Source organism: Marmota flaviventris, chromosome 10, assembly GCF_047511675.1.
Source record: "Marmota flaviventris isolate mMarFla1 chromosome 10, mMarFla1.hap1, whole genome shotgun sequence".
In the NCBI taxonomy this organism is placed as follows: Eukaryota; Metazoa; Chordata; class Mammalia; order Rodentia; family Sciuridae; genus Marmota; species Marmota flaviventris.
Window position 1 is genome coordinate 110,533,703 of NC_092507.1, and position 17,304 is coordinate 110,551,006.

The window sequence follows — 17,304 nt, forward strand, 5'->3', positions numbered from 1 at the left end:
TTATTGTTTTGTTTTTGGTGTTAAGATTTTTGAGTTCTTAATATATCCTGAAGATTGAATGCTCTTGTCTGAGGTGCATGTGGTAAAAATCTTTTCCCATTCTGTAGGTTCTCTCTTCACGTTATTAATTGTTTCCTTTACTGTGAAGAAGCTTTGAAGTTTGCCATCCCATTTATTGATTCTGGCTTCTTAGCATCCCAGACACAGAAACAAAAGGTGACATATCCATCACACTCATGATCTCTGTCACTGTACCTGAGTCACTGGATGGTTTTTCCCACAGGCAGGGATATAAGAAATGGGCATTCTGGGGGTACTAAACAAAGAGAACTGGGATAGTTACTGAACCCTCTTCTCCTTTTAGGTGTCACTGAGAAGGGCTGTTTCCAAGGGCCTTTGAGTGGGCATGTGAGCTCCAGTGTGTCAGAGATGCAAGCTTCAGATGCACACCTGGATGTAAATGCCCAAATGAGTAGTTGTCAGGGGACGATGGTGGATCACCAGTTAATCTGTGGTGATGGTGGAGCCAGGCTGAGCCTTCCCTCTGCTATCAATAGCTGTGTAGCCAACACTGACCCTGGAAAACAGTGCATGCTCTTCCCAGGTCAAGAAGGAAAGGGAATTTGTAAGCTCTGACCCACGTATTGGTTGTTAGAATGTTGTGGGTGGCAGAGATGATGGGCCTGTCCATGTTCTCTCAGGGTCAGACTGAAAGCTGAGATTCTCTGACATAGTGATGTGAGCCGGAGCCTGGAGTCTAGGGTTAGATACACTCTCAGGTCCTGGGCTGACCTTGACCAAGTGGATATCTTAGGTGCTTTTATCTCTTTCATGATTTTATTAGTTAAAATAATTTCCACGGTGCCAATTCAATAAAAATTAAAAAAAAAATTAATGCAAGCTTTGACTATGTAATCTCAAATCCTTAGATAACTTCTGGTGATTTGATAAATATGATTTCAAAAGATATTTTCATTTGATATAGAGCAATTTTTCAGTAATAGTTTAAATCCTGGGCCCACAATTCTGTGTCCTGACAAACCCAGCACATTTTTGTCTTTTCCTTTTCTCTGAAATAAAGTGACACCTTCTCACAGAAAGTGCACAAATTGGTCTCCATGATGATTCCACACTGAGTCCATCCTCTCCATTCATCTGTCTCCATAGCCATTTAGCCAGTGTCCTCACAAGGACTCAATTCTGCTCAGATGTGAAGACTGAGTTTCAGTCCCTCCTGCCCCCTTACTCTGGGTTGTGTTCATCTTGATTCTCTGTCTCCCTCAATATCAGCTTCTGGAGCCTCTGGTTCTCATGTCAGGTGCCACACTCATCTGACAGATGTGGGCACCCTAGCCCTCATTACAAACCTCTGAGGGTCATGCAAGAGAAGAAACACCTGTCCCTCATGTGGAGCACTCCCTGGCATGGGCTCAGTGTGCATCACTAGTGTGTAGTTCTTGAAGCACGTGTGAAAACTTGAGGTTGTTCACCTTCTTTTCATCCTGCTGGACTCTATTGGATGCTCCCACAATCCCAGTCAAGACAGCCTACAGGCTCAGTTGTGTGATTGTGTTCTGGTGTCTAACAGGGAATTTTTTAAACATCTGCTTTTCAAACATCTGGTTTTTTTCTCATGTTTCTAAATCATTTCCAACTTCTTGTGGCCAGCATTTCAATATTATACAATCCCTCATGTAAACGTTCATGATTTTGTATTCATCAGATGTATCCATCCTATGTTAGGTTATACAGTAGTTCAATTAGTAATAATGCCTGTATATAAAATAAGTCAGTCATAAGTAAGATTTAAAATTTTCCAGGGACGATTCTTCCCCAGTTTTTTACTTTCATATAGTTTTTTCTTCTACTATGATTTTGCTTAACTTTGATAATCTCTTCCTGACTAAAAGCTCTGCCTATATCTCTAATGGTATTATTTCCTTATATACCAGGGAGCTATAGGTGTCTATAACTTCTGTATTAATTGAATATTTTCTAGAATTGGAAGCACACTTGCCTCCTGTAAAGTTTATCATTACTGGGTATGTCAGAAGCATCAACAAAAGTATCAGTCTCTATAAGCTGCACATCAATCCTTAGACCCTCTTGTGCAAGGCTGCTTTCTTGATTTGGTGACCGTTTTGGGTCAATAGGTGTGTCACAGGATAATAGTTCCTCTTTTATTTTCAGATTTGAAGTTGGATACTTGCAATGAAGTGAAGAACCCTCCCAAACTTGATGTTGATGCCCTTGGAGGCTCAGCTGTCAAAACACCTGGGTGTGAGCTGCATGTCCTCATTGACACCATGACCCAGAAGATCATGAAAAGAAAACAGCTCTTCTGCAAGTGGAGAATGGCATGCAGATTCCCTGGACTTCAAGCTTCAGGTGGATTGGGGATGGCTCCTGTGGCTCTGGGATGCACTTTCCCATTTTAGCTCTCTATGAGGATGTAGCTCCTTCTGCTGTGATTTCTCTTCACCATTGGTTCTTTCCAACAGCAGAGGGAGACTATCTGGTCTTATGTCTCTTTCTTATGGTCTCCCACCCTGAGAGGCCCTTCCATCTCCACCTCCTGTTTGCATTCTGAAGTCTTCTTTGTTCCTACATCTTCTGTCCTGATATTCCCTGTAACTGCCACAGGAAAGCCCAGCCTGATTGGGGGTTCCAATCCCATGAAGAGCATATTTCAGACACATGCCACCTTCCCTGGAATCACACGCTGTCTAGGCTTTTGATCTAACCACCTTCCTTGACTCCGCTGCCTCTTTATTCTGGGAACGTGGCCTTCATAAGTCACTGGCACACGGCTCCTTCTTGGAACCTCCTTGGCAAGCAGCAGTAAGTCAACCCTGGATTCTTATCCTTCATGCACAAAGGAAAATCATTCCTGACTTGCATTGCAATAACTTTCAAGATTTCCTGTACATTCTTATTCCTGTCTAGCCAAGGTGACTGAAGAACCCACATGGGCTCTGTGTTGAAATGGGTGAAATAGCACTATATAATGACTCCTGGATGTTTTTGAATTATTTGCAGAAAACTATGAAAATCATGATGAAAATGACCAAAATTCACTGAATTCCAGGTAACAACAAATAATCTGGGGATTGTAAGAAAGGGAAAATAAGGGGTTAAAGATGACCTGAAGGAGTAGATCATGAGGTCAAAAGTAGACACATTTGATGACCAAATGTAAAGAAAGACTACGGTTGGCAGGGGTGATGTTGACTAAGCCCAGTGTGATGGAGCCCATAGCAAGGTTATCTTTTATCTTTCTGGTGCTGGTACAGTGAGTGTGACTAAGAAGAACTGCACAGTCAGTCTTGGGCATTTTTTGCTTTTAATGAAATCACTTGTTAACTCTGTAAATTGCAAAATCAGGATTAGAGGTAAACCATCTTTCTACACTAATGGTCTGAGATTGTGGACAGGTGTGCCATAGCAAGAAAAGCAGAAATACGCTCTGTCCCTCCCCCTCCAAAAAATATTATGTTAGAAAAATGGATAGAAAAAGTTCTAGAAGGCACATATTCTCTGACTCTCTATCATGTACCGGGTTGTATTTGCTGGCCATCTTTATGTAAGTGTCAATGTCAGTCATGCCCTAGGTTCAGGCACAGCTTTGCTTCTCATTGTGTGCTTCTTTATGTGACTGTGCCTTGTAGAAGGAGTCAAGCCTCCTTTCTCATCAGCTTGTTATCTGCCCAGTACACTGGACATGAGTGACTGTCCCTGTCTCTCATACCAGGGCACCTAAACTATGTCCATGAGTTGAAAATGGTTTTCTGGATCATTTTTGAAGGGAGGCACCTGTTAGGGGACTCCACTCTTCAACTTTGAATCAGGACCAACTGGGAGGCTGTAGCTTCTAAACCACCTTGATTTTATCTGTTATTCTTCCTTGTCTCAGCAGTCTCAATGGTGACCTGCAGGAGGAGAAAGAGAATGACCTCCTGCTGGACAAAAAGTCTTTTCTACCCTCGGGTCATCCTGACTCAAAATTTGACTCACAAGAACTTGTCAAAAGCTCTGTCTTCCCATCTGATGAGCCTAAAGTCAGTTCTGCTGCGGATGAAGCCAGTGAGTACTCCTATCATACTTCAGATGAATCCAACTTGACTCCCTGGGAATGCACAAATTCTCTGCACTCAACTCCACTGTGTAGGCTGAGATATATGCATGCAGAGGCAGGAGACCCATCTTGTTTCAGAGTAGGTACAGAGGTCAGGTGGATCTTCAGCCTTGCTATTTTCCTATGGTCTGGTCAGGTTTATTTCATTGTTGCTTTTGCTGTGCCAGCCATATATTTACATGTAGGTTGCAGTAGGAGGGAGGGCATCAAGAGCACTTCATAGACTCTGACTGATTCTGTCTTTAAAGTATGTGCACTGTGCTGGGCACGGTGGGTCAGGCCTATAATCAGAGTGGCTTAGGAGGCTGAGACAGGAAAATCATGAATTCAAAGCCAGCCTCAGCAACAGCAGGGTGCTGAGAAACTCAGTGAAGCCCAATTTGTAAATGAAACACAAAATAGAGCTGGGGATGTGGCTCAGTGGTTGAGTGACTCTGAGTTCAATCCCCCTACCCCCACCTAAAAAAAAAATGATGTCCACAATTTCTATCCATGATCTTTTCTGCCTGTGGATCAAGATAAACAAATCCCCTTTTTCTGTCTCATGACCTGGTGTCTTTGTAGAATGTTCTCTCCAGAAAAAGTAACTAAGATTAATCATATTGGGGTAATAAATATGAAATCCTTCTTACTTCAAAGTCCTCTTTGTCAATTGGATGACTTTACTTTAGGGACTTTTGTATGGGCACCACCCATCCAAGAATACCTAGGCACATGTACAAAACATGACATGTCCATCAGACACATGATTTCTGTCACTGTGCCTGGGTCACTAGGTTGGGTCAATCGGCAGGGACATAAGAAATGGGTTTTCAGGAGTGGTTAGCAAAGGGAGAACTGGGATTGTTACTGAACCCTCTTCTCCTTTCAACTTCCTCAGAGAAGGCTCAAGGGCCTTTGATTGGATATGTGAGCCCATACATATCATAGATGCAAGTTTCCCATGCACAGGTGGAGTCAAGAGCCCCAAGGAGCAGTTGTCCATCAGATAAATATAGAGACCCCTCTTGTGTGTATTACACAAAGTTTATATATGTGTTTTATCATATATAATGGGTATACATGCAGTATATCATTATTATGTGCATTTTTAATTCCTTAGGATAAGTTTTCCTTTTCTTAATAATGTGTTTGTTTCTCTTTTGATTTTGCTTGATTTTTATTATCTCTTCCTTCCCTAAAGCACAACCTACTCCCACTGTGATTTCCTAGTATTTGTCAAATATATCTAGGAGTTATTGGATTTTACAATTGCTATCTTTGTTGTACATACTTACAGAGCATGTCCTCAATGATGCCACAGGTGTCTGCAAACAGAAGATAATTACAAGAAAAGTTCTGATGAGCAAGAGGAAACTAGCATGCAGATTCCCTGGCCTTCAAGCATCAGGTATGTTGGCTCTGGGATGCACTTGACTCCTTTTAACTCTGTAGAAGATTGTAGCTCCTACTTCTGCAGTGATTTCTCTTCACCTGTGCTTGTCTCCAACAGCAGATGGAGCCTCTGTTTGGTCTTATCTGTATTTTCCACGGCCTTGTAGCCCTGACCTGCCCTTCCATCTACATTTCCTGTTTTTATTCTGAACTCTGCTCTGTTCTCACACCTGCTCTCCTGATATTCCTGATAACTGCCGCAGGGAAGTCCAGTCAGATTAGGGTCCCAACCCTATGAAGAGCATCTTTCAGACACATGCTACCTTCCCTTAAATTCCATACTTTCTAGACTTTTTTGCCTTGGTTACCTGACTTCCTTGACAGCATTACCTCTTTCTGCTGGGAATATGGCCTTCCTAAGTTACTAGCACATGGATTTTTTTTCTGGGGATTTTCATGGGGAACAAGTCTAATTCAAGCCTAGATTATTATCTTAGACATGCAAATGAAAGTGTCATTTTTTATTATGTTTATTTTATTAGTTCTTTTTAATTATACATGAGAGTAGAGCCCATTTTGATATCATATACAAGCTTGGAATATATCTTATTCTAATTAGGACCCCAGGCTTGTGGATGTACACAATGGTGACATTCTCTGTGTTGTGTTCCTATATGTGCATAGCAAAATTATGTCACGTTCATTCCTTTTCTTACCATTCATTTCCTTTCCTTACCAGTTCCTCTTTTTCTTTCATTTACCTTTGTCTAATACCTGGAACTTGTATTCTTCCCCTCTTCCCTCCTTAGTGTAGATTAGCTTCCAAATGTCAGAGAAAACATTTGATCTTTGTGTTTTGGGGGATTGACGTATTTCACTTAGCATGGTAGTCTCCAGATCTATCCATTTACTGGCAAATGTCATAAAGTCATTCTTTATGGCAGAGTGTGTGTGTGTGTGTGTGTGTGTGTGTGTAATTTGACTCCACAGCTTAGCTATTGTGAATCATTCTGCTAAAAACATTGTTGTGACTGTGTCACTGTAGTATGCAGAGGATAGCCTCTTCAACAAATGGTGCTGGAAAACCACTCACCCCACTCAGAATGGTAGACATTAAAAATCAAAGCAACAATGAATGATGGCAAGGATGTGGGGAAAGAGATTCACTTAATACATTGCTGGAGGAACTGCAAATTGGTGAAACCACTCCAGAAAGCAGTGGGGAGATTCCTCACAAAACTTGGAATTAAACCACTATTTGACTCACTCAGAATGGGAGACATTAAAAATCAAAGCAACAATGAATGATGGCAAGGATGTGGGGAAAGAGATTCAATTAATACATTGCTGGAGGAACTGCAAATTGGTGAAACCACTCCAGAAAGCAGTGGGGAGATTCCTCACAAAACTTGGAATTAAACCACTATTTGACCCCATCATCACACTTCTCACTTTATTCCCAAAGGACTTATAATCAGCATACTACAGTGACACAGCCATTTCAATATTCAATAGCAGCTCAATTCACAATAGTCAAGCTATGGAACCAACCTAGTTGCGATACATCAGATGAATAGATAAAGAATTTGGTATACATACACAATGGAATACTACTCAGCCATAAAGAAGACTGAAATTATATTATTTGCCAGTAAATGGATGGAAGTGGAGACTATCATGCTTTGTGAAATAAGCCAGTCCCCAAATCCAAAGGCAGAATGTGGATGCTAACTCACCACAAGGGAGTGAAAGATTAGAGGTTCAGTGGACTAGACAAAGGGGAATGAAGAGAAGGGAGGGAGCATGGTAATAGGAAAGACAGGAGAATGAATAGGACACATCTTTCCTATCTTCATCTATAAATACACGACCAATGTAGCTTCTCATCATGTACAACTACAATAATGGGGGAAACCTATTTTCAAAAAGTTATATATGTATAATATGTCAAAATATACTATCATGTCAAAATAATAATATTTTTAAAAGAAGTTGCAAAAAAATATTGTATTCCTAGATCTGAGGTTGTAGCTCAGTGGTGGAGCACTTGCCTAGCATGTGTGAGGGACTGGGTTGGAGCCTCAGCACCACATAAAAGAGAATTTAAGTAAAGGTATTAAACAAAAATAGCTCTACCAAAAGAAAAATACTGTATTCATATATGTTTGTGTGTGTGTGTGTGTGTGTGTGTGTTTTATTTATTTATTTGATTCCCACTACTTCAAGTTGGGAAGTTCATATATTAGCCCACATATTTGACTCCTACTATCTAATTCTTGAACGCATGTTTTATTTCAGTTTGTTTTTTATTATTGGTACCATTGTTAAATATAAAACTCCAGACTATAAGTAATGCTGCAGAGCTCTAGTAATAAAAACAGCATGATATTGGCACCAAAAGATGCCCAAAATCCAATAGGACAGAAGAGAAGACAGAGACAAATCCACATACTTAGAGCCCTCTGATACTTAACAATTTGCAAAAAATATACACTAGAGGAAAGAGCCTTTTTAATAAATGGTGCTGGGACAACTGGATAAATATATGTAGAAAAATAATACTAAAACCCTATTTTGCACCCTGCACAAAACTCAAATGAAAATGGATCAAACGCTTAGGAATTAGAGCAGAAACCTTACAACTGCTAGAAAAGAACGTAGGGCCAACATTCTATCATATAATTGCTGGCACCAGCTTCCTTAACAGGGCACTCAAAAGTACATGAACTGAAACTATGAATAAATAAGTGGGATGCCATCAAACTACAAAACTTCTTCCCAGCAAAGGAAATAAAGAAGAGCATGAAGAGAGAGCCTACAGAATGGGAAAATAAATCTTGGCCAGAACTCATCTGATAAGGAATTTAATACCCAGAATATATAAATAACTCATAATATAAAATATATAAATATAAAATATAAAAATATCTCAAATAACCCAATCAATAAATAGTTAATAGAAAAACTAAATAGAAACTTCTTTACAAACAACAACAACAAAAAACCCACAAATAGCCAAATAGATGAGAAAATGTTCAACCTCTCTAGCAATCAGGGAAAAGCAAATGAAAACACTAAAATTTCATCTCACTCCAGAATTGCAATGTTCAAAAATACACATAAACAATATGTGGGGAAGGTTGTGAGGAAAAGGAACACTTGTACATTGTTAGTGGGACTGCAGCCTAGTACAACTCCAGAAATATCTTTATTTTTATTTATTTTTACCTGGTGCTGAGGATTTAGCACAGGGACTCAGATGTGTGAGGCAAGTGCTCTCTACTGGCTCAGACTTAGAGAAACCTGAGCAGAAGTGATTGAGGTCATGCAGGTGACTGGAGAGGGTGAATTAATTGGTGCCTCAAAAGGCAAAACAGAAGACACAGAGTGGAATGATGTGTCCAGAGAACCCCAGACTCAGGATAAATTCTTAAAATGTTGTTATGTGCACATATAAATATACCACAGGGAACTCCACCTTTATGCATAGGTAGAAAGAAGCAATCAAATATAAATTGATATAAATTAATAGATGATCAAAAGGAAGTCTAGTAGAGTAGATGAAGGAGATTTGGGAGACATTAGGCAGGATGGGAAGAAAAAGAGAGAAGGAAAGGGGCAAATCATGGATGGAAGTCAAGTTGCATGTGTGTATGATTTTGTCCAAATGAACCCACTACTATGTATAACTAGACACTTCTAATTTTAAAAAATAAATATATGTAAGAAAAACATTATAAAACCTAAAAGGCAAAAACAAAAATTCTATGGAAGTTTGGCTATAGGTGGGAGACACATACTGGCCTGGAGCCTGTGTTTTCCAATGTCATTTATAGTAGGACAGGTTTTACTATATTTTTATATTTTACATGATCCAACTGACACAGGGGGCACTGAGACATTAATAGACAAGCTGGGTTTCCAGGGGTTAGAGACCAAATCAGGTGCTTGGCCTTTTAGTTGGTCTTCCTTCCACTTCACTAGGCTCTGTCTCAGTATCACAGACCTTCCACACTCTCTAGAGTGGCTTCCTTTTCTTCACCTAGGGGGACCTCAGTATGTGGCACAATGCTCCTGTCCCTAAGGAAACCAGGGCTGTGGGAAAGTGCTGGGTGGCAGGCACATTTATTCCACATGGTAGACATCCACTTGTGCCCCAGTCTCTTGCCTGCCTCTTCAGACAAGCATGTTCACCAGATTTCTCTGGCTCTCTTCAATATCCAGCCTCTGTCTTGCCTCCCTCGTTTTAATTTAAATGTTAACAGAGGCCCCACTCCCTAGCCTCTTGACACATCATTCCACTCTGTGTCTTCTGTTTTGCCTTTTGGGGCACCAATTAATTCACCCTCTCCCATCACCTGCATGGCCATATACTCAATCACTTCTGCTCAGGTTTCTCTAAGTCTGAGCCTTGACATTCTCATGCCAGATGTTCTTGGGTCACATTAATCCCTGGTTGTGCTGAATACTCATTTTTCAGATAATGACCTCAATTTTCAAATAAAAATGGACAATTTCTTTGAATTTTTATTGTGGCCTTTAAGTAAGAACCATCTGTGAAGTGCTAAGCACAGTACCCAGCTGGCAGGAACTGCTCAGCATACATTAGGTTGCTGCCTTGCCCTTTTGGAGCTCCCATGGTGGGTGCGGTATTGAGTCTCCTCTTCACTTCCTTCTAACAGGGCTTCCCTGTCACTGTTTTCCCATATACCAGCTGAGATGCAGCAGCATGGCTCAGTCCCTGCTCTTCCTCTTTTTCCCAGCCCCAGAGGCCTGAACTGAACCTGGCTCTGACCCACTCTCCTCTTACCAGGAACTCCTTTTATTGATAGTTTACATTTTGATCAACTTTTGTAACACAGGGAATTTGAACCCAAGTCCTTCTGTGTGCCAAGCAAACACTCTACCACTGAACTGCACCCCAGCCCTTGATAAATATTTTAACATATACATATTTCACATATATGCATATGTGTGTGTATTTTATATATGTATGTGATTTTGTGCATATTTAAGTTTCGCTGCAAGGCATTGTACTAGAAAGCACACAGGAAATTATACTCAAAAGTTGGTTTATAAAATTGTCCCTAACAAGTTTTTACTGGATGTTACATTCATTTGGAATACCCATCCATCAAACATTTTTTGTTCTAAATAATAGAAACATATCAATCTGTTGACTTTTGATTTTCCATGTGGCGTATGTATGCTAATGATATGAGAGAGAAATCCTGGTACCTTAGATCTAAGATTTTGTGTGCTGAAGGCTAGAGTGTGCATGATTTGGGGTGCAGGGTGTTTGTGGTGACCTAAATCCTGGTTGTTTTTACTCCCTAGATTCAGTTATTTCCTCTGTAGTTTGGGGTGTTGGCATGGATTTTGTAACTCTGGTCCTCCACAGCTCTTCTGTCTCTTCTCCTGGCTCAGATACTGTCATTGTCACCAGGACAAATGGTATAAATATGACAACTAAAGGGCTTGGACACAATGAAGGAAAATTATTAATGCAAATAACTGTTGGTCCTCTGTAAGTGTGTCATGTGCATTTAGAAAATTTTCTGTGTACAACAAAGCCTTCAGTCCTGTTCCTTGAATCTTCTGTGGCTGCCTTTCTTCTCATTCTTCTTGCCACAGTTGTCCTATTGCTCTGTTTGGGTCATTGCCCTGTACACGTTCTTATTCAATTGTCTGTGCCTATTCTATCCAGAAAACTTTCATGTTTATGCTATTTGTCCTGAATAGCCCACTTGTCAATGAAAACAAAATTTTTCTTCTGGAAAGTTTATCATTATGTAATGATGTAAGAAAGATTATAAAAATAAAGAAACCAAAGTCTCTATGGACTTGACCTACCCTGCATTTTTGAAGGCTGCCTTTCTTGATCGTAGGCTGTTTCACTTTTTTTGCACTGGTGGAAACTGAGGATATTATCATGAATATATTATCAGATCTTTTATTATTGTGAGTTTTTTTTTTCAGTGCTAGATTCGGAAGATGCTCCAGAAATGAAGAACTCTCTGACCCTAGAGAGTGATACTATGGATGGCTCCTTCACCAACAAGCATGGCTGTCACATTATAGGCCACATTGATGACTATACTCCTCTCAGAGAGCAGATTGGGGAGGAGAAACAGCTGGTTCAAAAGATCCAGTCTCTCCTGAGGCCCACATGCAACTGCCCAGGCCTTGAAGCTCAGAGCTCAGAGGTAGTCACACCTGCACCTCCTGGGTTCACCCTTTCTTTGTGCCCTTTATCCTTAAATCTACTTTCTTCTCCACTATTTATTTTTGTGTCCTGCATTTCCCAATGACAGAGAAAGAATCTTCCAATTATTCTAGCCAGGCCCTTGCTTCCCTATCTCCTGATTAATTCTAAATTCTACCCTGCTGTAGAGAAGGTCAACCAGATATTCTCCTTCAGAGCCACAGAGAAGTCTGTGCAGCATTGCCACCAACCTCAGTAAAGCATTTGTTAAGAGTTGATGCCCATATGATGTTGGAATCGGCACCCTCTGATAGTTTATTATTTGTTACAGTCATGCTGGCCCATGTGGACAGATTAAAATCAATCAGATGGACAGGTAGTGAGGGATTTGCATCCATAAAGGCCTTGTGTGTGGGAAGAGTAAGAACCTGGCCACCACAGCATTTCTTTTTTCCCATGGAGCAACTGGAGGGAGGCAATCTGCAATGTCTCTCAGAGTACCTCTCTGTTGAAAGACAACAAGGGCCAATGGCTGTGCTGTCTGAGCCCCCCAGAGACCCATGGATGGTAGACAGAGCCTTGCCTCCAGGGAACCCCCACTTCAGGGCAAGACACAGACCCCTATTTATAAACGAACTAAGGTGCCACAGGCCCAATGTGAGAAGTCACCTCTTGTGCCTCGAGTTCACTGTTGCAGAGGGGTCTTTTATTGTACGTGAAGAAGTAAAAATTTTGTAGAGGACATGACACGGGAATGAGCTTTGACAGCCTTATATAGGGTGTCCAGGTGGAGGAGTCATTCCAGGTAAGAGGAGCCGCACTTCAGTCCTGCGACCTCAAAGGGATGAGCCAGGGTTTTCCAGGTTCAAGCAGCCCATGCTTTGTGCCTCATGACAAAGGAAGCTCGAGTCTTATGTAGCCTTCAATGTCCTGAGCCCTGAGATGTCTCAGCTTCAGTGATATCCATGGCTACCTCCCACCTCTCAACAGGCACCAGGCAACAAATGTTTCCATGAGCTAAGAAGCAGCACCTGTGCCCTGCAGCACAACCTAGAGGAGTCAGCCTCCCTCCTGACCATGTTCTGGAGAGCAGCTTTACCAAGCTTCCACGGCCCTGGGCTGCCTGGCAAAGTGGTAAGAGGCCAGTGTTGTCTTCTGGTATAAGCCCTGCTCTTCTGCCCATGAGATTCTGTGTTCTCAGTTCCAGGACTTTCTGATGGTCAGGAGCTACATAGGTTGTTAGAATGTGCTGGACTTTAGTGCAGCATCCTGGAGGGAGACTCCTGGTCCTTGGTGGGTGCTTTCATTGAAGTTCTGATTACCTTACTTCATCCTCACACCCCAACCCCCAAGATAATAATTCAAAGAGAAGAAAATAAAATGGAGAAGCACAGACATAGACACCCTGGTAATCCATAAGTATCTACTTCCAATAATTCTGAAGTTTGAGCTGAAATTCATGGGCCTTTGAAACTTTTCCACCCCTCAGTGCTTCTTGGTCAAAAGATCAAAGGAAGTCACTGTGATCCTTCAGCTACTTTCAGTCATGCTCCTAGAATCCCAACACACCTTTTATCTCTGTTCCAGTCTTGGGAAAAGGTAGAGCCCCTAAGGAATTGTCCTGCTTTGGGTGGGCCAGTCTCTGGATCCCCTCACTGTTTTTATTTCCATATTAATGTAACTGGTATGTTTGGGGAACAAACTATGTTAATTACAAGGAAGCACTTTACCATCTTCAGGTTCATACAGACATTTTGAAATATGAACACTGTCATCAGTGCAGTCCTGTGTCCCAGACATAGTATCTCTGAAATTCCAAGTCCTTCATGGATGGGAGAAGGGGGAGACAAAACTTCTTCAAGGACTGAGTTGGAGGTCTTGTTCACAGTTGTGAGTTGCTGTGGGTCTGGAGTCAGGTTCTCCTTGATCAAAGGAATGTAGGCCTGTGCTGGTCTGATTGGGGGCTTTCAGGTTCTCAACATTCCTACCTGTGGTATTTTTCTCAACTGTTCTGAACTGAGGGATTGAGAAGATATAATGGAAGAAACTGAGTCTGGAGGTGCTAAGAAGATTATAGAGTTGTGCTTCTGATTGGTAGGAACCACAAAAACTGGATGCATTTTGTCTCCACACTGTTGTCTGAGAGCCTGTCCTTTTTCCCCAGGATGAATCATTGGAAAGGGAGCTCCTGGATCTGCGAGCCCAAGTATCCAAACAGGAGAAGTTCCTTGAGAGCGCAGCTGAGCGTCTGAAGACTGCCAACCAGCAGAAGGAGAACATGGAGCAGTTCATTGTCAGCCAGCCTAGGTGCCTCTGAGTTGTGGAGCAGCAGAGGAAAGGGGTGGTCTTGCAGATTCCCCACTTATGCTGCAGAAGAACAGTGACCACAGAGGCACTGGAATGTTGGGAATGGAGAGTCTGATGCACTGGGCCCAACCCTCCTGTGACATGAGGAATTGTGGATGCAGAGGGAGGAGAGGAAGGGGTCAGCAATAGGCCATGATTGAGGGGTGAGAAGAAAGTGGTCTAGAAATGCATGCCCAGCAAGTAGGGCCCAGTTAGAAATTCCTTCTTTGTGGGACTCTTTTCTTTTTTCAGTGACCAGGACACATGATGTTTTGAAGAAGGCAAGGACTAACTTGGAGCTAAGGAAGCGGTTGCACCTTACACAGTCACAGAGCCAATTCAAATACGTCACTGTCTGTCATCAGATCTGTGAGTGACCCTGACCTCCTTTAAATTCTAGGAGGTATCTGGCCCACTACATAGGTCTTAGCTCCTGGAGAGCCTCCTCTCTTCACGCTCCTGCCCCCTCAGCTCCCTCCCCTGTTCTTGCTCTCCCCTAGTCACCATCTCTCCTCTTTACCCCAGTTTTTCCCCTTGATGTCAGTCAAGCAAGGAGTCAGGAGAAATGCAGTTCTGTTGGTCCTTGAGGGAAGAAACTTTCAAATTCTGTCTGTGAATTAGTTGTCTACCAAGAGATCTTGAGGCCATTTGTGCATTCTGGACTTTCCTGAACTACTTAATGAAAAACTAAATAAGGCATAATCTTATAAATTGGCTTAAGTGCAGAAAATTAAGTTAAGGATAGTAATTTTATTTTGGCACCTCATTTTCTTTAAAAAACATGAAGGAAGATCCACTCAGTCTCCTTGATATAAAAGAAAAACTGATAATAAAAAAGACTGAACTTTAAGGGACAAGTTTTTAAAATATATATATAGAGAGAGATATTCTCTACATTTACTTAAATGCTGTGCTAATAATTCCCTAGAAATCCTATGAAGAGAAACTTGATGTGTAACTGATTGTTTTAAACATAAGAAATTAAACCTTTAAACATATATGGTAAACATCAGAGCAGTTGAGCCTTCTAGGAATGTTCCTAAGTTGTACCCTGAGAGCCTTGACACCCATAGTGTGATCAAGGACGGGCCATGTCTTAACTAGCTCTTGTTTTCTAATTCCCTTTGGATCTTCTCTGAGGATTGCTTTCTTTCCTGAGCCTCTTATCACAACACTTAGAGGATTGCCTCTGTACAGCCTCCTCCTATCCCTGGCAAGTTAACCCACAGCCTCCAGTTCCTGCTGGCTCCCTCCAGTGTGCAGCCCACCCTCTCTTGTTCCTGATTTCTGGTCTCTAACTCCAGGCTTAATATTAACTGGTTGTATGCCTTTGGCTCTGTGAGCTACTGCCCCTCATCTGTTAAAGGTGGACCTAGACTTAGAGAATCTCTGAGGTTCCTGTCAATTTGTCTTCTTCTTAAGAAAACTGAGACACACACTTAACAGGGGAACTTTCCCCAACATGTCCTCTTCAGTACAGGCTGTTTTTACATGTGCATGTTTCATGCTCCATCCTTCTGTTCCCAGAATATGTCAAAGGCCTTTATTTTCCTTCAGACCACATAACCTGTAGCATGAACTGAGTAATAAAAGGAAAGTAGTAGGATCTGGCCATATGGCATGCAGTAGGGCTGTGGCTGGGGCACCAGGGATTTGGGTGCACAGGGAAGCTTATCCTCTAAACTGGAACCCTCCAGACCCAGTGCATCTCCTTGTCTCATTCTTTTAACCAAATCCCACCATGTTTCTGCCTTCCTGCATGCTTTGCCCTTATTCCAGGCTCTGGGCATCATAAATGGTGTCTAATAGTTCCATCTGAACAGGATTCTTTTGTTTGCTTGCAGGTGACATCCGTAAGGGCCCTGCTGTGTGCTCCAGCATTGACACCCTTGCCTTCCAGGAGCCACACAAGAAGCAAAGCAACCACCGGTCCCTAATGCATGAGGAAGCCTAGGCCTACCCCCCTCCCCACATCTGAACAACTGCCTATCTGCTAAGGAGCATCTGAGTCCTATTCCTTCAAAGCTGGTGCAGGTCTGAAGAGGTGATCAGAGATGTCTCCTACTAGGGTAGGCAGAAAGGCAGAATGACTTCCTGGCAGTGATGGAATACCAGTAGTCAAATACCACCAGACCCCCACTAGGCAGAGTTCACCTAAGATTGCATGGTAAACCTGTGACACTGCTTCTGAACAGCCTCAGTGACACAGCACCTGCTCAGCACTGTTCTCACCTTAGCAGCTCTCCTCTGATGATCAACTCTGGGGAAATGATTGCCTTCTACACATGGGTCATGTGGTTCCAATGTGGAGCTTGTTGACAGTTCTAGAAGCACCCTAGTGAGAAGCAGGCACTGCTGGACAGTGTCAGTGAAACTCAGCTAGCATCTTTCACAGATCCACACCTGACCAGGTAGCTCCTCTGGGATAAGCCAGGCTGGACTTTGCACGGCACCGTGAGGTCTGACCTCTTTGAGTCCATGTGAGGAAGGACATTGGTGACCTCTCATTCATAGCCTAGCACAATCTGCTTCCTTTATTACCATGTTCTCCAAATTTTACTGCCTCCTCCTCCCCATTAAGTATGCTGTGCCATTTTGCTAACTTAACATCCTTCGGGGGAATATGAGACTGATGTCCACACCAAGCCTATGCAAAGTCTTGCATATGGCAGCCTCTACTTGTTTCTTAGTGGTGTGGGCCAGGCCCCAATTGTACTGAAGCCTCCTATGTGTCTTTAGAGTGCTCCTAGGATGTGAGTAGGTGGGTATAAATGTAAGATAGAGGTTCATTTATGTTGCTGTAGCCATACGTTGAAGGCCAACATCACTCATTGCAGGCAGGGTAAAATAGTAATGTCTTTCTGGCTTTCTGTGGCTTATTTTTTTTTAAAGCAAAGTTTGTATAAATAGTTTCTTTTCTTTCTTTTTTTTGTCTTTGTTTCCCATTTCTACACCAGACTAGAACAAGTGTTAGGAATAGAAAATAAAATAAGCCAAACCCAAAAAACCAAAGACTGAATGTTTTCTTTGATAAGCAGATGCTGATCCATAAAGCGAGGTGGAGGGGGGAATGAAAGAACTTTGGATTGGACAGAGGGGACAGAGGTAAAGCGAGGGGTGGGGAGGTGTGAAGGATTGTGGAATGAGAGGGACTTTAATACCCTATATACATTTGTGACTACACTACTGGTGTTGACTCTGCACCACGTTCAGCCAGAGCAAGTGCTCCAATTGTGTACAATAC

General features: G+C 42.1%; 1 protein-coding gene across 1 annotated transcript; it reads left to right on the forward strand.

Moving 5' to 3' along the window:
• Nucleotides 1–489: 489 nt before the first annotated feature.
• On the forward strand, nucleotides 490–16,930 carry LOC139707404 (uncharacterized). Its single transcript, XM_071618641.1, has 10 exons — nucleotides 490–625; nucleotides 2,191–2,388; nucleotides 3,040–3,088; nucleotides 3,914–4,083; nucleotides 5,415–5,525; nucleotides 11,489–11,715; nucleotides 12,705–12,848; nucleotides 13,879–14,021; nucleotides 14,313–14,429; nucleotides 15,905–16,930. The coding sequence occupies exons 1-9, from the start codon at nucleotides 490–492 to the stop codon at nucleotides 14,326–14,328; spliced, it is 1,194 nt and encodes a 397-aa protein (XP_071474742.1). The 3' UTR covers nucleotides 14,329–14,429; nucleotides 15,905–16,930.
• Nucleotides 16,931–17,304: the final 374 nt, after the last annotated feature.